The sequence below is a fragment of the Lissotriton vulgaris genome, chromosome 5 (assembly GCF_964263255.1).
Source record: "Lissotriton vulgaris chromosome 5, aLisVul1.2, whole genome shotgun sequence".
NCBI classification, from domain to species: domain Eukaryota; kingdom Metazoa; phylum Chordata; class Amphibia; order Caudata; family Salamandridae; genus Lissotriton; species Lissotriton vulgaris.
This window is the reverse complement of record NC_141693.1, coordinates 833968335-833992923: the sequence shown is the minus strand read 5'-3', so window position 1 is coordinate 833992923 and position 24589 is coordinate 833968335. Positions and strand designations below refer to the sequence as shown.

The following is a 24589-nucleotide window of genomic DNA, read 5'->3' as shown; positions in this document are numbered from 1 at the left end:
ATCTACGAGCTCTGGTGTATGTCCCAAGAAGTAATTCTTCACGAGCTGCAAGGTCGCAGTATTCTGCCAGTATATGGCCTGTCTAAAGGGAGTATGTGGTTTCACATTGTCGAGCGGCAGCTGAATCTAATGTGGCCAGTGTGCACTAGTTCCCTATGCATGTCCCGCAGAACCCCGGAGTGTTTGGAGATACATATGCCTCTAATGTATGCATTAAACGTCTCCCACAGTGTGGCCTAGGTGTCACCCAAGCCCTCATTAATGTGGTAATATTCCAGGACAGCGGTACGCAGTTTGAAGCGAGAGTGCATTTTGTAATGCCAGTTGGGGGGGGGGGGGGGGGGACCACTAAGGTCTCTCGCAGTTACCCCCAAATGGAAGACGAAAATGTAATGCGTCCGTGTGCTAAATGTTGGACGGAGTCCAACCACCGTGGCGATGAGGCAATAATCAATGTGAGACCAGGTATTGTGCGGGCACACTAATGGGTATATGCCAATGGTGTGGTACCTTTCTAACACCAGGCATCTTTAAGCGTGAAGGTGTTGCAAATGTCAAGTAAGACACAAAGTGGTCTGGGTTAGCTGGACAGTGATGTCGCTGTGGTGTCACAGGGCACTTCAATAAGGAGGTTAAGGTCTCCCGCCAGCATTATAAGGTCAAAATCGTGCAGTGCAATTTGCATATGAAGCGTCTACAAGAACTTGGAGGAATCCTTATTGGGGCGTGGGTGTTAGCCTATAGTACCAGGTGCCCTGCCAGGGCTCCTGTCACTAAGGCATAACTGCCATTTTCTTCAGTTATAGAGGCCGTGGGGTAGACAGCACACTTTTGTAGATGAGGGTGCAGGCATCACTCGAATACTTACTGGAGCATGAATAATGTGTGTGGTCCCCAAGTGGAGGGAAATGTGTGTGGCCTGCCAGGTTGGAGAAGGGTTTCCTGCAAAAAAGTGATTTGGAGTCTGTGTCGTGTGAGATGCAGCAGAACCTGCTTGCCTTGCGGGGGTCGTTGAGGCCTCTTATGTTCCAAGACAGTGACATGCACTCCAGTGTCTGTGGATCAATAGAGTTCCAGGACCTCATCACAGAGTGTGCAGAGGTGAACGTTTCAGTGTATGCATAGACGGAGGTTTGAAACCATGTGCATGAGAGAAAAGTTATATGCTAGAACATTGTACAACCTCCCACCACCCACACTAGGCAACAATTGGCCCATCGAATCCCTGAAAAAACATTCCTAAAAAAAAGAAGCATGACTGTGGTTACCACTGGGGGGTGACACCGCCATGGCTATTACCCCAGAGTGCAGTTGGATCAATTCTGACTGTCTGTGGAGAGCCAGTGTCTTAGTGGAGAGCAATGAGCCCTACGGCATACAGCGAATCAGGGTGGTGCAGGGAAACAGGGCCCAGCATCCGTAGACACAGCCGAAGTAACATCCAGATGTCCTGGAAACATGCTAAGGTTGTCCCTTTATTAAAAAAACCCACTTCAGATCCCTCTAGGCCAGAAAGCTTTAGACCCATCTCTCTACTCCCTTACTTGGCCAAGCTGGCAGAAGCTCACGTGAATGATGTCTTGACCAACTATTTGGAGAGCAATAAGATTCTAGATATGTCACAAAATGGGTTCCAGCCTAACCACAGCACGGAATCTGCCCTGCTGGCCGTTACTGAACAACTGAGGCTGACACAATATCTGGGTGGTACGTCGGCTCTTGTCCTGTTGGATTTGAGTGCGGCGTTCGACACGGTCTCCCACAGGATTCTACTCGGAAGACTGTGGGAGATCGGAGTTCGAGATGGAGCCCTGGACTGGTTCGCATCTTTTCTTTCTGACCGTTCCTTTCAGGTTCATGCTCCACCGTTCTCATCCAGCAGGTTTCCATTGAGTTGCGGTGTTCCGCAGGGGTCTGCCCTCAGTCCCACGTTGTTCAACGTATACGTCCGTCCTCTGGCAGTGATGGCCAGAGAACGTAATATCAAATTAACTTCGTATGCGGACGATACGCAACTTGTCTTTTCCTTGTCCAATGACATCGAAACAGACCTGGCCGAGTTTCAAGATCATATTTTGGCTATCTCGTTGGATGAACGCGAGCTGCCTGCAGTTGAATTCATCGAAAACTGAGGTACTTCTGATTGGTAAGGAAACACACAAGTGGGATGATCACTGGTGGCCCTCCATTTTAGGTCCTCCCCCCACCCCTAAGACTGAAGTAAATAACCTGGGTGTGTCTATGGACAATTCCCTCACTTTAGAGTCGCACGCAAAAAGAGTGGCTGGTCGCTTAAACCCATTTTGTTTTTTTTTTATCCCTCTATTCCTCAAACAATAGTCCAAGCCCTTGTTTTATCACATATAGACTACTGTAACGTACTAATGTTGGGTTCTAATCGGACAGCAATCAACAGACTTCAAAGGGCCCAAAATGTAGCTGCTCGCATTTTGTTTGCTCTGCCCAAACATTGTCATGTGTCCCACATTTTGCGGCGTCTACACTGGCTTCCAGTGCAACAACGCATCCAATTTAAAGCCCTCTGTTTATCTCATAAAATCCTTCATTCCTCTGGCCCCCCAATCTTGCAGGGTCTGTGTTCCTTCTATGTTCCCACACGTGCCCTTCGTTCAGCGGATCTCCATCTCGCCTGTACCATAAAAATTAGGAGTAGAGCTGGTGGCCGCTCCTTCAGGTACCTGGCTCCGAAGCTGTGGAATTCGATCCCCCTGGAGATGCGTGCCACTAACAACTACCTGTCATTTAGAAAGTAAATTAAAACATGGTTGTTTCCGCTTTAGTTAGGGTCTTGAAGTATTGCCACATTCTCTCTCCTGGGGGCTAGTTGTTTTGTTTCAAACTGTCCACAAGCGCTGGGACGCCCTGTTGCTGGGGTAGCCATGCGCTATATAAGCGTTTTTAACATAACATAACATAACATAACATAACATAACTGAGGGGAACGTTTGCAGCACCCTGTAGGCACAGATCCGCACTGGCGTTTGAGTGCAGATATGAAGAGGATCTTTCATTAGTGGAGCGCCGTGAGGAGGAATGGTCTCATGAGTATTGTTCACAAAAATGTTGTGCAGAAGTTGGGGGTATCGAAAAAACGAGGTTTACTCTCCACATTCACCCAGAGGCATACAGGATATGACATGCTATATTGGAGGGCTAGTTTCTGAAGGTTCACCTTAACATCATTGAACTTTAGACTGGCATCCTGTATTGCCATGATGGAGTCAGCAAATGGCGAAATTGCAGAGCCCTGCCATTATAATGTTCTGGTCTTGCATGCCAGTCTGAGGGCCACATTGAGGTCTTGGAAATAAGCATTCTGGCAAAAATCAGTCTTGGAGGGCACTCTGGGTTAGAATGCCTGCCCAAAGAGCGGTGTGCTGGTTCACCAACAAACGTGGAAGTGAAGTGTTATCTCCCCAGGAGGTCCAGCAGTAGATTTTCAACAAAAAGATACATGCGACCAGTGTTGGTGGATTCTGCGACCCCCGGATGCGTAGATTATTGCAAATTCTCGGACTTCGAGATCTTCATTTTTTTATGGCCACAGTCTTGAACAGTCTCTCTAGATGCTTCTTGGTTTGCTCCGTCTGTGAGACCCGCTCCTTAGTGGCATTTAGAGGGGCATTGTGCCTATCGAGACGCTCGCCCATAGTATCGAGGCAGCCAACAAGAGAGCCAAATCTGCCGTTGATGCTGCGGAAGCCGGCCCTCAGTTGCGGAACTGAGGGCCGGCTTTTGCCATTATGGCGTCTGTTCCGGTTAGCTGGTCGGGCTCTTGATGTGCAGCCACTCTTCTCTCTGCCAAAAGTGAGGGCTTTATGGAATCTGGCTGTGTGCCTTTTCAAAGGCAAGCTTCTTCTGTTTAGGATCTCCTCGTACCAGATCTGGAGTGCTTTGTTACACTCTGTGTTAGTTAAAGGCAGGGGACCATGCATATTCAGTGGACAGTAGCCAGCGGTGTAACCGTGAGGCAGGTGCAGTGGTTGATGCAATGGTGCCAGCCAGCCCATGAATCGAACATCAGAAGGAACCCACCTGAGGTGAAAGGCAAGCTGGCCAGAGGGAGTTGTATGGGTAGTAGCCAGTTCAGTTGCACCTCCTTGGGGGTGAGAGCCCTCCTCGCTGTATTTAGACGAATGTGAGTCAGTGTGTAGTGATGCCCTCCAGCAGCTTGGGGATGTCCTCGGCTTACTTAGATGTAGTGCTATGGAGTGGGCCTTGGTGATGATCCCAACGGATGCATCACCAAGCTTCTGAGTCCCTCGTCGCCGCGGTGCCCAGCAGGGCACTGGATGATGGTAGGGCACAGCACCTCTTCCTTCAATCGTCAGGCGGTGCATGCAATGTGCAATAGGGGCTGCTTGCAGCTGTGGATTAATGAACAAGCGGCCCGCCGATATGGGCCTCCAGACTGGGGAAGCTAGTGGTGCAGCACTCATATGAGGAGGAAGGCTACACAGTGGTGCTGCAGCCCATCCACAAGAACCACAAGGCGAAGAGGAAGGGGCCTCTTGGCGCAAGGCCCAGAGCAGTTTCATTGAAACATCAGGAGGCGGGGGTAGGTTCGCTCTAGTGGTGCTGCCGGATGGCCACAGCCGGCCCCCAAGATGAAGGCTGGCCCCGCCGTATGGGGTCTCTTCACAAGGTGCTAGGACCAAGCAGCAGGTGCAGTCTTCTTGTGGCTGGGGGTGAGGCTGTACCGGTGTCAGCGGGAGGGCAAACAGGCGAGTTTGCCATCGATTATGGAGATTGGAGGTGGAGGAGAGAATTGTGACCCAGCAGGGGCCCGGCAGTCTCCGACCTCAGGCTCACCCGCTGCCCTGTTGCCGCAGGATCTCCAAGGCAAGACCAGGCTGCCAGTCTTCTCGCTGATGCCAGTTGCGAAGTGAGGCAATCTTCACCCGCCCAGACGTGCGTGCCCACAGGTGCTTCGTTGACATGTGGCCCCCAGTTGCAGCTCAGGAGGGACGTGTTCGGGGGCTCATTCCAGGAATTTACTGTACCAGGATGCCGGTGCATCAATGCTGTGCGGCCATCCTGGTCGCCAGATAGGTCACGCCCCCAGCCGCCTTCTTTAAGCATACAAACTCAGTATTGAAACTAGCAGCCAGTGAAGACATTTCACTCTTCACATCCGCTTAGGTTTCTCTTTGGTTCTACAGATCCTATGCAGATAAAGGCCTTTAATCAAGCCATGCAAAACGTTTCATAAAGTGGTTTGTGAAGAGAGGAACTCTGGCATACTCTCTGGAGCTACTAACAATGCACCAATCCCATTAGCTGCTTTTTCTCACTAACCTTGCCAGGGATTTTCTCCAAGTATCTGGATCTTCTGTCCTTTGCGGTTCAGCTGACATATGATCAACCTTGAACAAACAAAAGGCGACAGAAGGCATGTTTGCAATATGTCTAACCTCTGGCAATCACTTAGGGTAGCATTCCAACCCATCATTCTTTTGCCCACCATGCCAACTCATTTTGGACCCAGCTATTTGTAAATCAGTATTGGTCCTGCTTCAGTAGAAATAAGTCTGATCTGTATCTGGGCATACCCTTGGCCACTCAATGAGTTATATTAAACACACAAAAGGTGATGGGAGAAATGCTTGCAATGAGTATATCCAGTGGCAAATGGTACAGGTAGCATTCCGACCCATTGTTCTTTTGCCCACCTTGTCACCTGCAGTTCGCCCCAGACCCAGCCATATTCAAATCCGTATTGGTCCTGCTCCAGTAGCAGTCCAGCCCAACTGCCAAGCTAGGTCCTCTCTGAACCAGAACAAGCTCACCATACATTCCCTGCAGTTCCTGTGGTTCAGATATTGTGATGGTGTGCATATACTTCCAGTTTCTTGGTGGTATGCCCCCTTCACAGCTTGTTGTCAATAAACATCTCAAAACATTGATGTGTACGTTATATCAGCATTGAAATTAAGATTTGTGATGATCCTCACAGACAACACAATACTCTTTGTGAGAGAATTAGTGGACATCTCTTGCCGTCCGCTCTGTGTGACAGCTGACACAGCAACATGGAAAGTTTTGCCTAGTCTCCCACATTGCAGGAATCAACAACATCAGGGCAGATAACCTGAGAAGGTCTAATCGCTTACGTCTTGAGTAGGAGATTCTAGGATTCTCCAGGAAGTCCTAGACCTGTCTTATGTGTCATCTATCCGCAAACATCTGTGCAACCCATATGAACATTAAATGTTACCATTTACAACGTATCTAAGACCCCAGTCAAAACTCATCATTGTTGCTTAACACCCTGCTGCCTTTTATGATTACAGCTTTATAAATCAGAACCGGTTGTGCTGCCTATTTATAACACTAACACCCATACCCTACACACACCCTCTTTCTACGGCTGTAGTTACACACACTTTGCATACTCTTACCATCTAGTGTTGTTCTTTGAAATTAAATCTTGTTTTTCTTCATAAAAGCTTTGAGTCACAGGATTTTATGTGGCTCCGCCTTTAGTCCACATGAGTATGCATGAGCACTGACTCCTATTTGGTTCGGGCATGTTCAATAACAACTCGAAGATTGATATGCTCCACGTTGTGTTTTGTGGGCCGGTCTACTCCTCAGAGAATAATCTCTGCACACTGTTCTCTCAATGGGTACACCACACTTCAACGGGCAGCGGCCGAAGCCCAAGTAGCTGACGCCCCTGTCCTTGACTCAGAAGAGTCCTCTTCTATCTCCAGGGAGCTCACCTTGGAGAATTCAGAAGGAAAAAAGGGTGATGGAACATACACAGTGCTACTCCAAGTAATCTTGGGCAACCCAGCTCAGCATTTGCAACTTCACCTCTTCCACGATCATAACCAGTTATCCTGCGACTTCTGCCTCGCCTTTTACCAAAAGGCTTTGAGGTACCAGAGAGAAAAGAGTTGAGCACACCTGAAGATGCAGCAACAGTTATCTGCAGAGACTCCTGACATCTTTGATAAAGAGGAACTGATTTGCATGTAGAACGAGAAAGGCGCCTCTAGCGTCCCAATGGCCAAATCAAAGCTCTGGTGTAATTCTCTAGTGCCTCTGAAGTAGAAGATCAGGAGGGTCAATCTTCGGCATCAACATCAACTGGGCCACACATAAAAAGTCACTAATGGCGATGAGTCCTACCCCAGGGCCCAGCCATGGAGTGAAACTCTGCCCACCCTAACTAGACCACTGCTCCCACTGGAGTCAGGCACTGAACCCCAAGCAGGCTAAGCAGAAGGCTTCAGCCTATGGTCCACCAGCAACGTTGAGCTCCAATTCTCTTCATGAAAAAGCTGCAGAGTTGAGCAGGCTCCCTTGTCAAGTGCCACTCCTCAACACCCTCTCGACCAAAGGGCATCGAGCCTCACCATCTGGAGCTCAAATCGATGCGGAGAGCGCCTCCCAAACTGAGCACCAAGTCGACACTGAGTGACCGTTCGACACAGGTCACAAGAGTACGAGGCATCCATCGTCGAGAGACAAATGGAGGAACCAGTCAAAAATGGCTGTACATAAAAGGAATATCGCACGTCTCTGGGGAGTGACTTGATCCCAACGTTAGAGGAATGGGAACGAGACATGGATTGGTGCCAGAGGGTGGAGAAAGTTATCTACAGTGGTCGGGCTGCCCCAAGAAATGGGAGAAGATTTGGCAGGCATGGAGGAGGTACAGAGGGGAATGGCTGAACACCCTGGAGGGCACGCCGTAGGATCATCCCTCGTTCAACATGGTCCTTGACATATGTTTGACACTTTCTTCCCTGAGAGGTGGGGGGCTGGGCCTCCGACACGTTTTGCACATTGGGTAGGGGGGGGGTGGGGGTGGGAAAGGGGCTGGCTCAGACGGAAGGGGAGGGGTAGGAGGGTGGGGTTGGGACATAGGATCCACTGGCTTGGAAATAGACAGTTATTGTATCTGCTAAGGACTGACTTGCTATGTTTCTTCCAATGTAAGCGCTATCACACTCTCATTGCCTCATGATGTGTCATAAGATGGAATTGTTTACTTCAATAAAAAGAATTTTTTTTGTTAAAAATGGCTGTACATCCACCTAGAGACTGGGAAAAGTTTAGCAAAGTAATTCTCTGGGAAATTATTGACCACCCTGTCTCCAATTCCCAAGAAATGGGGACTACCTTTCGAGGTGATACTTGTTTAATGCACCTCACTACCTAGTGCCTAGGAGACAAAGATAGGACTGTAAGCCCTCCTCTGCAGCCTCCCAGAACCAGACATTCACCCCTACCACACCCTTCACCACCACCACAGTAATATTTGCCACCCTCTGCACCTCCACCAGAAATTCCTTAGCAGTGATTCAGTACTTCTCTTACCTAGATGGGCCTTATGGGGGAGAGAGAGACCCTTATGACCATCCTGCAGGTGCAAGGGATGACCCTTGGAACGACTAAATCATCAACTGGACAGATGATCCAGACTTCGAGCCATATCCAGCCATCTAAACCCGATGATACCACTAGGCAGCATGTGGTCATTCAGAGGACAGTGGTCATAAAGTCGGCATGCCTCTCCTACAGGATGTGGATGACTTGTTGGTGGAGGCTCTCTCAAAGGGAGAAACGCAGTACCCGGTTCCTTCCAGTGTTCTAGGACATGCATAATTCGGCACGTGACCTCTTTTAGGACCCAGGCAGAGCAATGTCGTTATGCCTTGGGCAGAGAAAAAAGTAGCCCTGTCCCAATGACACTCTTTACTTCAGATTCTAGACCTTAGACTCCTGACTCTTTAGTGGTCCTCCGCCCAGGCAACTGGGAATGCCCCATCCGGATAAGTGTAAAGTAAGCGTCTCAATGCTGCTGGAATGCGTGTAGTGGTTGGCACAACCACTCTGTTAATCGCCTTTGCAGTGGGGTTCCTGTCAAGATATGACAGGTACCATTGGGAGGAGAGGAGGCCCAAGGACAGCACCTTCCTGAGACATACCGGAAGTGGAGTGTGGAGATAGTTGCGAAAGGAAAGATAATTTCCAAATTCAATATCCAATTCGCATCGGGCTCCGCAGATACTGCTTCTTGCAGTGTCAACACCACCATACCGCACCACTGCTACACATACCTTCACGCCTTGGGGATTAAACCGGAGGTCCAGCAACGCCTACATAGCATCCTATTCGATGGAGAAAGTCTCTTCGGTCCTGAAGTGGTTGAGATATTAGAGAAAATCAAGGACAGCACAGATATTGCACAGGCCGTGGATGTCCTTCAGTCTGCTACACCTAGGAGCTCTTTTCACAGACAGTAGTTCAAGAACGGGACCAATATCGCACTATCCAGCTAGGTGCAATTCTATTAGTTACCCCTCAAATAATTAGAAGGAGAGAATCTCTCACAGAGGGTGAAAGTGCTCAATTCAGCACAGTCTATCCCAACCTGTCAGTGGATAATGCATATCCTTGTAGAAGACCCCTCACTCACCAACCTGGTTGGTGACATGCTTCATCATCGGGGTCCCACCCCATAGGCCGAGTGCCTATAGGGTGTGCTGCGACTCCTGATTACAGAGGAGCAGGTTGTTTTCTTTTATGTGTTCAGGGCGAAAAATAAGTGAATTTAAAAAGGGCCAATACTACTCACTGCAAGTTTTATTCTTGAGTGCTTGAACCCTAATAAAAATGTGTAACACCTATGCCTAATTAAGTAGACTTCGGTGTGAAAAAAGAAGTGTCTTTAAAAATAGCTAAGTGTGCTATGTGAAGTGTAATTAGTGCTATAGGTTAAAAAGGTCTACATGTTTCAACCATTGTATCAAGTCAAAGGTTTTCGTCAGGACCGTGAAAATGAACTGGGTGGTCCGCACACGCTAAGGTGCGTCCTGCCCTAGTCCACGATAGAGTCCACAAATTGTGAACTCGTGTGAAAAAGGGTGCAATTTCTTTGATTCAAAGAAAAAAACCTGTAAAGAAACAGGGAAAAACAGAAAGACAGGAAGGGGTTACATACAGGGGATGACTACACACATGTAATACATTTAACATACATAGCCAGTGTGTTTCATCAGTCAATACATGGGATGATGCCCATGTTACAGTCAGATAGTTGGATCCATCTGTTAAGCGGCAGTACTACAGTGCTGTTACCGGACTGTGACTAATGAGCCATGAATCGGTGCCAAAGGAGTGGTGTCGATATGATTTTGGCATCTGCTAATGACTAGTGACAGAAAGGGGGAAAACGTACTATGGGCCAGTGATAATACTGGTGGTGCGGAGTGATCGGATGCACAGAACTGTGAGCACTCGTGAAGGCTTTTAAACTTGAGATTGGTATAAGGTTTAGGTTTCTTACACTCCCTTTGCGGAATTACCGCATCATGGGCGCCAATGCTTCCAAGACGGCAAGAGTCCGTCTCCTGAAAACGGGTAAAAAGCAAATACAAATACCCGGTTTTAGTTTTGCTGGCTGCTGTTTCCAAAGTATTGCCAGCGGTGAACGCCCGAAGAGAAGCCGGTGTTCTCATTCGGGTTTTGGATTACATTTCACTTACTTGCAGCTTCTGCTCTTCCGACCTTAAACCTACTTGGCAAGACCGGCGGCGCCCCGAGGAATGACCGGCTAGTTCTGAGTGCCGGTAAAGTAACCCAGAACGGTTCCGGGAAGGGCGTGGCTACGTCACGTGATGTGGTCACGTGGGTCGTAATCGGCCAATCAGATTCGCGTAGAGGGTGGGGCCTTGTGATGTTTGGTTTACCATCGGGAAACGGAGTAAGTTGATGTTTCCATGGTGATGAGAGAGGTTTTTAAAGGAGAAGCATTACACAAGCGTGTAGTTACACGAACAACAGAACCGTTTATGCAAATGCTTCGTCCTCAAGGAAGATACGAGGTGCATTAGAAACTAATAGCCCCTTGGGTGCCATGTTGTTATTCAAGTACTGCTTCAGTATAGTCCCGTGTAGGATGGTTCTGATTCTGTTCCTTTTTAGTTCTGTTAGGTTTTCCCAGTCTTTTGTTGAGGAAATGCTCTGTGCTATGTTTACATCCGCAAACACCGATATATCACTCATTACCTCGTCAATCTCAGCCGAGGTGTAAGAGAGGCCCTGGTCGAGCAAATACAGCCAGGGGCTAATCTGACACAACGCCTATTTGAAAAAGAACAGAGGTGGGTCTACAGATTATCCACCCACAAGTCGGGCTTAAATGACAATATTCCGTGGAACAGTGTAATGACCTAATAGCCTCAGCCCTATGTGCTGAAAACACTTAATTACCAGTATATAAATCCCGTTGGTTGTTTAATCTGAATCTGCCATCAATAACACTTCAAAACTGCATAAACGGTTCTGTTGTTCGTGTAACTACACGCTTGTGTAATGCTTCTCCTTTAAAAACCTCTCTCATCACCATGGAAACATCAACTTACTCCGTTTCCCGATGGTAAACCAAACATCACAAGGCCCCACCCTCTACGCGAATCTGATTGGCCGATTACGACCCACGTGACCACATCACGTGACGTAGCCACGCCCTTCCCGGAACCGTTCTGGGTTACTTTACCGGCACTCAGAACTAGCCGGTCATTCCTCGGGGCGCCGCCGGTCTTGCCAAGTAGGTTTAAGGTCGGAAGAGCAGAAGCTGCAAGTAAGTGAAATGTAATCCAAAACCCGAATGAGAACACCGGCTTCTCTTCGGGCGTTCACCGCTGGCAATACTTTGGAAACAGCAGCCAGCAAAACTAAAACCGGGTATTTGTATTTGCTTTTTACCCGTTTTCAGGAGACGGACTCTTGCCGTCTTGGAAGCATTGGCGCCCATGATGCGGTAATTCCGCAAAGGGAGTGTAAGAAACCTAAACCTTATACCAATCTCAAGTTTAAAAGCCTTCACGAGTGCTCACAGTTCTGTGCATCCGATCACTCCGCACCACCAGTATTATCACTGGCCCATAGTACGTTTTCCCCCTTTCTGTCACTAGTCATTAGCAGATGCCAAAATCATATCGACACCACTCCTTTGGCACCGATTCATGGCTCATTAGTCACAGTCCGGTAACAGCACTGTAGTACTGCCGCTTAACAGATGGATCCAACTATCTGACTGTAACATGGGCATCATCCCATGTATTGACTGATGAAACACACTGGCTATGTATGTTAAATGTATTACATGTGTGTAGTCATCCCCTGTATGTAACCCCTTCCTGTCTTTCTGTTTTTCCCTGTTTCTTTACAGGTTTTTTTCTTTGAATCAAAGAAATTGCACCCTTTTTCACACGAGTTCACAATTTGTGGACTCTATCGTGGACTAGGGCAGGACGCACCTTAGCGTGTGCGGACCACCCAGTTCATTTTCACGGTCCTGACGAAAACCTTTGACTTGATACAATGGTTGAAACATGTAGACCTTTTTAACCTATAGCACTAATTACACTTCACATAGCACACTTAGCTATTTTTAAAGACACTTCTTTTTTCACACCGAAGTCTACTTAATTAGGCATAGGTGTTACACATTTTTATTAGGGTTCAAGCACTCAAGAATAAAACTTGCAGTGAGTAGTATTGGCCCTTTTTAAATTCACTTATTTTTCGCCCTGAACACATAAAAGAAAACAACCTGCTCCTCTGTAATCAGGAGTCGCAGCACACCCTATAGGCACTCGGCCTATGGGGTGGGACCCCGATGATGAAGCATGTCACCAACCAGGTTGGTGAGTGAGGGGTCTTCTACAAGGATATGCATTATCCACTGACAGGTTGGGATAGACTGTGCTGAATTGAGCACTTTCACCCTCTGTGAGAGATTCTCTCCTTCTAATTATTTGAGGGGTAACTCCTCCTTTGTTTTTGTAACTTAATCCCGGGGACCAGGAGTTCCCAACTCACATTGATCAAGTGTAAACTCCCTGACTCTCTCTTTTGTTATTTAATAATTAGCAATTCTATTAGTGCCAACCACGGGCTTTCACAAGTCTGTCAGGCAGAGGAAACCTAGGGTGATTATAGAGGTAATAACTGCAAGGGCAGGGATAGTCCGCTCCAGTAAAGTATAATCTCATTTAAAGCACTGACTTGCCCACTTTCTGACCCTGATCTCATAATGTTGTCTGGGAGGATTTAAGGATTTTCACTCTTGAGGGGAGGAAATCATCTCATATCAGTGGGTATTAGGTTCAGAAGGGCTACATCTTATATTTTCACACCACATGTCCAATCATGCCACCACGCTGACACACTCATCTAAGAGTACCTCACTCACTTGCAAGAAGTTTGGAGGGTTCCTTCAAAAAAGCGCAATACATCCCGGTGCCCTTGCACCAACATGGCAAAGTTGTTGATTCACTGAACTTTCTCATTCCAAACAAAAACGGCTCCCTCCAACCCATCTTATACCGGAGGCCACTCAATCAGTACATCCTGTTAGAGCATTTTCACGTGACAACCCAGCAGAGTGTCATCCAACTGCTCCATCAGGGAGACTTCATGATGACATTAGATCTCAAGGACTTCTGCTTCACTTTCCTCTATAGCCCATTTATCATCCCGTACTTTTGGTTTGGGGTGAGTGGACAACACAATAATACCCTTCAGGATCACCACGGCTCTAAGAGCCTTCCCGAGTCTTTCTATCATCTAATCAACTCTAGGAAGGAGATACGCATCAAACTGCGATATCTTGTTTACCTCCCTAAAGTCGATACAAAAGCATATAGACCCATCGGGTTTGGGCTCGAGCACTATGGGTGAACACCATTCGCTCTTGGAAGGTTCAATTATACCTAACTTCATCATCTGCAGTACTTCTTAGCCTATAGCCTCTCTCCTTGCTTTGGGGATTCCGTAGGGTTGTAAGCAAACCGTTTTCCCCGGTTTAGTGTCGATCTCATGCTCCATTAGGGTGGTTCCGCCACCAAGGAGCACACCTCTTGTACTGGCAGTAACGCTTCTTTCAGCTCACGTTTGAGGATTTCCGGCAGCTCTGTATCTACGATTTGTTTTACCAGGAAGTACTGTTGCTCTGCCAGCGGGACAGGGGTAGGGACTTCCCATTTTTTTAGAAGGTTGATGTGATAGATTTTGGTAGGATTACCTGAGGGATCCATTTCTATCTTATATGGGACAGGTCCACCACTTTAAAGGGCCTTTGCCATTGACTCAATAATTTGTGTTCAGAGGTGGGACGTAGTAATGGGACCTGTTTGCCTACTTGGAAGGAGCGTTCTTTGGTGGACTTATCATACTGTTTCTTTTGTGCACTCTGGGACTGCTCGAAGTTGACTCATACGATGTCTCGTACCTGGTTCAGGTGTGTTTTAAGGCTGGCCACATAGTCCAATAGAGGTTTCGAGGTGTCTGCTTCTTCTTCCCACTCTTCTCTGGCCATGTCCATAAGGGTACGCGGTGGCCTTCCATACAATAATTGGAACGGGGAATAGCCCAGGCTCTTTTGATGTCCACACCGTATGGCGAACAAGGCTAAGGGGAGCATGTCTTCCCACCTACGAGCCTCTACATTCAGTAATTTTCTCAAAGTGGTCTTTGGGGTGGCATTATACTGCTCTACCAGACCATCTGTCTGGAGGTGGTAGACGGCTGTATGGATCTGTTTGATATGTAACTGCTGACACACCAGTTTCATAAGTTTGGATGTGAAGGGCGTACCCTGATCGGTGAGTATTTCCTTGGGAGAAGATGTTAACCATGGCTTTGGCCACCTGGGTAGTATTCGGTTGTCTAAGGGCAACAGCTTCTGGGAATTTTGTGGCATAGTCCACTAGGACCAAGACATAGCGACACCCACTACGGGAGGGTAAGAGGGGGCCAAAGATATCCATTCCCACCCTGGAAAACGGGATGTCAATGACAGTTCAAGGTCTCAGGGGCACTCGGGTGGAATGTAGTGACTGGTTTTCTGGCAGATCGCACACTCACGACAGTATTTCCTGACCTGCTGATAAATACTTGCCCAGTAGAACCTCTCAAGTATGGTTTTCTCATTTTTTTCTCCCCCCAAAATGACCTCCCAACAAATGGCTATGTGCCAGGTATAAGACCTTTTCCCTGTAGGGAAGCGGCACTAACAGCTGAGTAGGCAGGGATCTTCCCACTTTTCTGTACAACAACCCCTTTTGGGTAAAGAATTGTGGACCTACTTGGAGGGGATCTTCCTGTTCGGCCGCTTGCCTCCAGGCTCCCTGTAAAGTATTATCCTCTCTATGCTGCGCGGAAGTTCCTATAGTGGTACCACAGAAGGGGTAGTAGTATGGGTCAGAAGGGAGAGTTTCCCATTTCTCTTCTCCCTTCTCCTTTGTGGTTTGCTCTTCCTGTCCTTCCCTTGTTCCCACCCGGGCTCTAGTTCATCGAAGAACCGTGCTTCTTCTCTCCCCTCAGTCCCTTCCTTTCATGGGTCTTAAAGCAGGGTGTGTATGTGGGGATAGTCAGTTCCTAAGACCACAGGTTCAGGTAGGTGAGGGAGGAGACCTACTTTCATGTTCACTGGGATTTGGGCTGGTTGGTTTTCGATAGCCACGTTAGTCATGGGATAGATCTTACTATCCCCGTGGATACACTGTATATGGACAACCCCTGTGGTGGCTGGTGGTCCCCCGGGTATGACTTGCGGTATGAGTCTGGCGGCACCCTGTGTCCACTAGGGTATTTCTGGGTTCCCCATTAACAACTACCTGTCGGTGAAATGGATGTGAGTCGCCTTCTATGGAACAATACAGTGCCGGAGTGTACCAGACTTCCATAGGTTCGTCTTTTTGTGGTCAGACACGCGCTATATGTCCGAAGGTGCCACAATGTAACCATTGATGTCCCAAGGGAGCAGTCGATCGGGGTATTGGCATCCCAGGATTTGGTACCACAGTTAAGGTTTTGGGTTTTCGGGGGTAGTGGGTTGGTCTGGGGGCTCTCATAGGATGATTACCAGGCTGTTTCCAGGTCCCTTCCTCTTTGCCCTTTTGTAGATGTTGGGCCCTATAATATGCAGCTGCTACTTACACGGCTTTGTCTAAGGATAGGTCCATGTGCTGGTGATCCCATCTCTGAATGGGAGGGTGCAAAGAGGTGAACTGTTCTAGGTAGATTTTCTCCAGTATAACCTTCTTGGAAGAGGTTAGGGGTTTTAGCCATCGATCAGCTGTGTCCTTTATGCGATAGCATAGGGCTCTGGGGTTTTCTTGTGGTCCCTCTCGTATATGACGGAGCCTCATTCAGTAGGTCTCTTTATCGATGCCAATACGTTCCAGTATACATCTTTTGTTGTCCGGATAGGGAGTGGTTCCCAGGGGGTAGCGGCCTGGTAGGCTGCTTGGAGGTCCCCGGTAAGAAGGGGTCCTAAATATTGTCCCCACCTGTCCTCTGGCCACAGGGCGGCTCAGGCCATCCTCTCAACGTTTGATAGAAAAAAATCTGGGTCTTCCCCTTGGACTTATTTCTGTACCACCACTAAAGGAGTGGCGGTATAACCGCGGGGGCTGTCCAAGTACTTCTGTGAGCATCCCCATGGTGGTCTCTTGGGTTTGACCCTGTCCAGTATGGGTTTTATGCAGGGCTTCCCTCTTGTTTCGGCTGTTTCTAGAAACCGGGCCATAATTTTAAGGCGATCCTGCCTCTCTGCCATCTTTTTTACTACGGTCTCCATTTCCTCCGATCCCACTTCTGACACCAACTGTCGGAGGGACGGTCGGAAACAGAAGTGAGGAGGCCATATGGGATCAATGCTGTAGGGTTTATTGATGGTATAAAACACAGCCCAGTATATATTGAGAGAAAGTATTTGTCAGGATGGGAAAACCAAGAGATGGGATACTCCTATTGTTTAAGGGCAGGTATTAGGGTTATGTCACTCTCCGAAGCTGTTCCTTCTTTGGGTGGGACTCCTGGTTGCCACAGGTACTTCTCAGGCTTCTGAGTAGGTGTGGTTGACCCCCGAAGTTCCAGCGCTCGCTCAAACAAAATGAGAAAACAGCAGTCAGTGTATAGTCTTACTCACAATACATCTATACAATTTATATAATTTACAATAAACTGTCCATGTAGGACAAGTTCTCAGCCTTTGAGCTCTATGAATGCTCCCCCGATTTAATCCAAGCCAAAAAATCAACCATGCAATGATGGAATAGGGAAAAATGAAAACCTTTGAAAGTACCAAATTATGAAATTAATAATACATCAATAATATGAACAAAATAAACATCAGGCCCAAGTGGTCAAGCATTTTCGGTTGTATACTCTGGGCAGAGTTATACTCCAAATAGTTCTGGAGTCCATATTTTGTTTCAGGAGAGCAGAATACTAAAGAACTGAGGTACTACATAAAATTGAGGTACACATAAAGGTATTGAATGTCTTGTATAACAGCATCAAATGTGATGTGACCGAACTGTCCAACAAGTTGCCAATAATAGAGCCCAAAACCCCAAGTGAGAAAACAACAGTAATAAAATAAAGAAAAATCGTATCTGCACCGTGGCTCCATCACCAACGTGTATGAAGGAAGAAAAGGCTAGGGGTCTAAGACCAATGTCTACACCACATATATTAGTAAAAATTCTTGAAACAAGCCAGCAAAGACTTTACTTAAACACAAACATTCACTCATCATGTAAATGCACTCTTAGTACCTCTTCTGTGTTCCACCCTAAACCCCCTTTAGTTTCCCGATCAATGGTATACCTACATTCTTTCTTTCTTTCTTAAGGCGAATGTTCTGCTGCCACATCGCAGATTGTTGGAAACATGCTTAACAATGTAAAAACATAACAGGTTTGTCTTGCCATGGACTAATGGGTGTCATTGTTATCAATAGCTCTCATGTGTTCAAGAACTCTCTTCTTTGCCTAATGGATGGTAATACCAACATATCTTTTGTTGCAGTGGTGTTCTAATACATTAACTACAAAATAAGTGCTGCAAGTCAAAAACTGTCTGATAACCTTGGTGATTTTTCCAAAAGGTACAGGATATTCTTTCTTGCTGGTGCTGTTACCGGTTGCATTACGCCTGCCCCACGGAAAGAAGCTTTTGAGGTTGCTAAACCTAGATGCCTTACGATCGTTTGTCTCTAAGAACTAACCTAGGCCGCAATATACAGCCTCTCCTATATGTGATGCTCTGCCTGCTATCTAGCACTGAACTGAGAACAGGATCACTGCCTAAGATTTCCCAATTCTACTGCTTCATTTTATTAATCCTCTTGCTTAATCAACATTAAATCTAATGATTATCCTGATCATATTTGGAAAAGAGTGGTCTCTCTACTCTTCATGCTAACCCTTTCGACTTCCTGGTTGAAGACCCAAAACATATCCTCTCCCCTGAAACCTGTGCAGCATTACCTCCTACTCATGGAGTAATGCAGAGCTACAGTTCCTTTTTGCTAGTCAGCTCACCATATGTTTCAAGGTGCCTGCTGAGAGCATGAAGAACGCTATTGCCTGCTGTCGCCTTCATGTATAGACTAGTTTGTCTTCTCTCACCTCAACCAAAAACAATCATATCCTTGCTGATGGTGCAGGTGAGCTTAAGTTTAATGAGTTGTTCTCTAGATTTTTGACCAAATCCAGACTGATTCCTTCAAACCTTTCTATATGATAAACAAATCATCCATGTATCTGAGGAACAGTGTGGCCCGTTCCATGTCCTCTGCAGTTTCTGGTGTGGTGGCAACCTGCTCCTCCACCATCCCGCAAACAGGTTGGCAAAGCTGGGAGCATAGCAGGTGCCTTTGGCGGTGCCCTGTGTAGGGCCACACCCAACCCCCCGGGTATCCAACCCCTCCATGCGCATGGCCTTCAGCTACACCCTGACGTCCTACATCCAACCTCACGCAGGCAGCTAACACCAGCCAGGTCCAGCACCCAACATGTGCCGCGCATGACCTTTGGCAGTGCAAAGCATGGAGTTGGGGGAATGGCTTGTCCTGCATCCAGGCACTGTGCACAACCACCCATGGGCGCCAAAGACCCCTTTGCTTGCAAACCACCATGGTCTCGCTGCGCACTAAGGCCAGGCCTTTTTTTCCCACCTCCCAATTCCCCCCCTCTTAAATTCCATCCAGGAATAATGATACCCTATCCTGCCCCATTGTTTTATTTTTTTACTTAACCGGTTTGTGACCTGGTAAACATGGTAGCCACATTTTCATGAGATTGCGGCCTGCCAATTGGATCAGGCGGTTTGCGTTTGCCGCACTGCTGTGTGAAATACATTTGTAACCTTATTTTCTCAAAACCCACTGAACAAAATTACTCCAAATGATCTAGCTTTCTGACAAATTTGGTGTCATTCTGTATGAAAATTATGCAGGAGATAATGGATTATGTGGCAGTTTCAGCAACTCCATAATTGTGTGGAAAAATGCCACAGCTGCAGAATCACATTTCAGTGGCCCTCACCCAGGAAGGATAGGTTCAAATTGACACTATTTTAGTATACTGCACTGTACATGCACCACGCCATCATGCTACATTAGAAGGACAAGGATAAAATAGATAACTGTCCTAAATGTGATATGTGATGAATTACTTTCTATCCCTTGTTTACGGAATGCCCTCAAATTAAAGAGTTCTGGAGGTCAGTCTTGGACAGAGTAGAGGGCTGCGGTCATGGATACTCCCAGGGCTTATATATTTACCCTGTTTATGACAACGGTTTAAATGAAAATGATAGTGAAGCTGCTAGCAGTACTACTGGCTATATTATGAACTGCTATAAAATGGATGAGAATTGAAGGCCTGTACTCTGTCTGAATGGCTGAGAGACCTCAATGAATGGTCCATAGCAGACTTTATTTGACTTGTTCAGTTTAGAAAAGATAACTTGTTAGAGGATTTTGTGAAATGAAAAAACTTCCTTCCAGCACTTTTATATTCCTCACCGTGATTGACCACCATAAAATAACATGCAGAATGACTAAATGGATGACTTGAGGAGATTAACGGGAGAGGCATATAAATATGTCACAATTTTTACCAATGTGCTTGAAATGTGGTATCTGGCCTTGGTGTTTTAATTTATTCCGCATTTTATTGGCGCACTATGCTGTTATAAGGATTTCTCTCCTTGCTTTTAAGTTGCTGAATGCTCTCATGGTCTCTTTTTTGGTCTTGCCTAAGTCTGATATTGTGCTGTTTATTGCGAGATTTATTATCTCCTAGTGGGCTTAGAGCACGCCGATTGGTTGGCTTCCTGCTGGGCAGCATTGCTAAAAATCATTGCCAAAGTCAATAGATCTCACAGATGAGATCTATTGGCTTTGCCGCTGCTTGTTATTCATTGTACACTGTTGAAGGTTCCTTGTGGTATTTTGTGTTTATTTATCTTTTTGAAGAAACAAAATTTACCTTCTAAAATTAAACAGAGGTCTTCTGATTCACTGTGTTGGCTATTGGAGAGCAGTAGACAGAGGATGTAGTTGTTTGTGTGTGTCTTTAAGATGAATAGGATAGATGTTGTGAAGTGACCAAGACTGAATCAGGAAATGCTAAGCTCGGAGTGAGTCAATTTGCATATATGTTAGACCGTTTGGATTAAAGAAACATGATTACTCTTAGTTTGGTGAATGCCCACTGTTTTATTGGTTTGTCTGCCTTATTGGGGGAGGGTGTTGTAAGGCTTATGAAAGCCTGCAACTGGATTGTACGATGACACAATGGTCATTTAAAATGATATCCAAAACGAAAAAGGGAAATCATGCATGGGAATTTGAACAGTTACCCCTCATATTAGAGAAGCCTAGAATAAATTGTCTGTACCCAGTCCCTGCCACTTCATTGTACCTACGTGAAAGGCTAGCCCAGTGGAATAGATCAGATTAGAAAATGAGACTTGCCTACTAGCACATGTTGTTAAGATGATTGAGGAGATCTAATACATGGCAAACGTTCCTTGATAAACTGACACTCGTACCTATTGATGATGCACCTGAGTAATCCTTCTTGTTTTGTGCTTTTATCTAAATATAGTTACAGCTGGTTATAATACACAAACTTGTGACTATTGAAATTAGCTCAAGGATACAGGATATTTAGCACACCATTGGTTGGTATGTTGCACTTGCTGAAAGTAAGAGACAATAGGAGAATATTAAGTAGAAAAGAGTAGTCATGATTATTAACAATAGTATCTACTTAATTCTAACTTAGTCAGACCCTTCAGTAATATGACTTGCAGTGTGACGTCTTGTATTCTTTATGCCCCAATAATTTACCACCATAAATATTTGGATAAATAGGGCTGAAGGAAGAGTAGCTACATGGACAGGCGGTGACAGAGCTTGATATAACCCCTTTCAGGTTTCTGAGGTAAGCTCTTGGTGCTAGAGTGCCTACCACATTCCTGTGATTGACAGGGTAGGAGGGCAGAGGATAGAGTAGTTCTTATGGTGAGAAACAACTATTAATATCCTATTTTAGCAGCGACGTGGGTCTGTGTAGGGACCAATGCAAGTATTGGTCTTTAGCTCCGGTACATTCTCATAGTAAAACAGGTAGTGGATTGTGGCTAGGAGGTGTTAGCTTATTAGAAAATAAGTTCCTTGATTGTATTGTGTTATCTAAAACAGGGAATGCTAGTATCATTCTTTATTTTTACTGTAATATCTTTTTCTATCATTCAAAACTGGTTTTATGTTGTAGATACTTACGTAAAATGTACTTTTGCAACCTGACTAACAGAAGTTTTGGCTTTCTTTCTCATAGGGTGCTGGAACTCAAGAGAGAGTACTCATTGAGATCCTTTGCACAAGAACAAACAGTGAAATTAAAAACATTGTTCAGTGTTATAAAACAGAGTTTGGAAGAGACATCGAAAAGGACATCCGATCTGATACTTCAGGACATTTTGAACGACTACTTGTATCCATGTGCCAGGTTGGTAATTTTAGCGTTTTGCCGATTGCTGCACACTAGGAACAGTAATTTGGGAATGAGGACAAAGCATATGGTGGGGCAAATTCTGTAGGGACTCTTGCAATTCAGCATCCGACTGCGGACATAGCTGCAACTATAATACCAATGATACCATTTCACCAGAAGCAGTTCCTGTTTCTGCTTGTTGTGTGCACAATATTGTTTAAGGTTGCTGGCTTCCCCCCCCTTATTCCACTACCCACTGCTCGGCCATGGGGTGTTTTGCAGTGTTTACTGTGGTACCAGCCTTGGCCTCTGCCATGCTTGCAGCTGTGGTTGTGCATTGTCCCCTCAAGTGTGGGGGCCGGTGTGGATCTGCATCTCATCTGGATTTGCTGCTGTGATATGCCACTGGCTGTCCTTCGTGCTAAGATCACCATGTACACATAGCTGTTTTGACAAGATTATGGTCACCAAAATAAGTGGTAAGCCAGTAAAGATGAGGGGAACCTCCCTCGGGGGTTCCAAGAGGGATTCTGAAAGGGGTTTGGACTAGAGACAGATCCCAGGTTGAAATAATTTTATATTGAATATGGTCTCTCATCTTACCATAATGACCACACTGCGTTTTTCTCAGAGAGGATACAGACCTCTGGATTGATATGTTTGAGGCATATGAGCTGTAGATTGTATACTGTAGCATAGATCGCCATCTGATGTTGGGCTCAGATGTTTGCACTTGGTTATTGTAGAGGTTTTGTAGTCACAAGATAGGTGACTCCTCCTTTGGTTAGTAGTGCGCATGGGCATAGACTCCATCTCCAGATTGTCTTTTTCAGCCATCGGGTTCGGATGAAACTTTTTGCGCTCCGGCTTGGCACCCTGTTTTCAAAATTTTTGCGACGCGCAACCTATCGTCTTTGACGATATTGTCTTGTTTACGTGCCCTCGATGTGCTAATTTATATTTCTTGACTCCAGTTGTCGACGTGTGCCGTTGGGCCCATCAACACCATTCGGGCCTACGGCTAAGAACTTCATTTAAAAAATGCCCCCCGTGTGGAGCTACATTTTCACACACTGATCATCGCAAGGTGTGCAACCTTTGCCTATCGCCAGAGCACTAGGAAAAGGATTGCCAAACCTGTGCTTCTTTTCGGTCGAAGAAGACCATCCATGATCACCGAGCTCGACCACATGTCATGGCTCAACAAGCTGAAGTGGTGCCGGAAGATACCTTCGATGAAGGCCTCGATGTTCCAGAGGCAGAGGATTCTGAGGAGCTCGAGATCTCTGAAGAGGATGACTCTGGGTCCGATGACATCACGCCAGGGCAACGAGTGAGTACAAAAGCCCCTACTCATGCCCCATCAGAAAAGCAGAAGGCTCTAGTCAAGACTTCGCTTGCAGGCCCTAGTCGAGACCAGAAGAAAGCTTCAGAAGCCCCACCTCCGGGCCAGACTTCGAAGAAAAAAGAAAAGCCTTCCGGCAGCTCGGGACCGAGAAAGCCGTACATCACTGTCCTTAAACCACCTTCGGTGCCGAAATCTGGGATACACCCCATTCCAGTCAAGAAGGCTTCGACACCGAGCCCTTCGGCACCAAAAGACCAAAAGGCCTCTGAACCGGACAAGCACTGGAAATCTTCGGCTCCGAAGAAAAGTTCAGACTCGACTCCAAAAAAAAAGTTCTGATTCGGCGCCACCTTCAAAGCCCACTTAACCTAAAACTCTTTCTAAGGCTCCAGAGACCAAACTAAAGCCAAGCTCGGAACCGAAAAAATCGGCACCGAGAACAGACGACCAGGATGAATTCTTTAGACCAGATCCTGTTGACCCAAGACAAAAAACATTACAGGTGGACCCTAAAACAACAGGCCTTATTATCACTATTTCAGCAAAAAAGAGAAATGTATACCTCCCACACACCTGAGGTCCCTCCAAAGAAGAGAGACTTTGCAACATCACCTATAAGACACTACTCTTCCTGCTAAACCTGTATCCCCTTTAAACTCTCCTACACAACATCCTAGATTATCTCCAGGCTCACCCTTATCACCACAGGATGAGGGTGATTTAGGGGGTGGGGACTGACATGGCAATTATACCTTAGATGACCCTAACGAGGATAACCCTACCCCTCCACAGGATACATGGGATGATTATGACGATCCTGCAGATCCTCCAGACATCCCTGATCCAGATGCATACCCATCTAAGCCATCACCCCCAGACGACAATATAGGTTTTAGCCAACTTATTAATAGGGCTGCTCAATACTATGGCATGTTTCTACATTTAGACCCCATGGAGGAAGATTTTTTAATGGACACTTTTGCTTAGTCCCATAAGATCATGCATACATTGCCCATGCTTAAAGGGGTAGTTAAACACGCACCCAACATATTTAAAGACCCCGTCAGGGACAGGATTCTCAATCCATGTATTGAGAAAAAATATAGACCTGCCCCTAAAGATCCCATGTACATCAAGGCACAACTCCCATTAAACTCCTTGGTAGTCTTCAATGCAAGAAAACGGGCTAATTCCCAAACTTTTGGAGATGCACCACCCCAGATAAAGAGTCTAAACTGCTGGACGCATCAAGCAAACGTGTTGCTTCCCAAGCAGCTAATCATTGGAGGATAGCCAATGCACAAGCTCTAGTCACCATATATGACAGGGCTCACTACGATGAGCTAGAAAACCTTATACAACACTTACCTGACCAATACGAAGCCAATGGCAATGATCT

General features: G+C 46.4%; 1 protein-coding gene across 2 annotated transcripts in view; it reads left to right on the top strand.

Moving 5' to 3' along the window:
• Positions 1 to 24589, top strand: part of ANXA7 (annexin A7) — a 453711-nt gene that overhangs the window by 299588 nt on the left and 129534 nt on the right. For both annotated transcript variants that reach the window (XM_086922337.1, XM_086922336.1), the window contains exon 9: positions 21687 to 21857. In XM_086922337.1, the coding sequence (XP_086778463.1) occupies positions 21687 to 21857 (171 nt within the window). The remainder of the gene's footprint in view (positions 1 to 21686; positions 21858 to 24589) is intronic.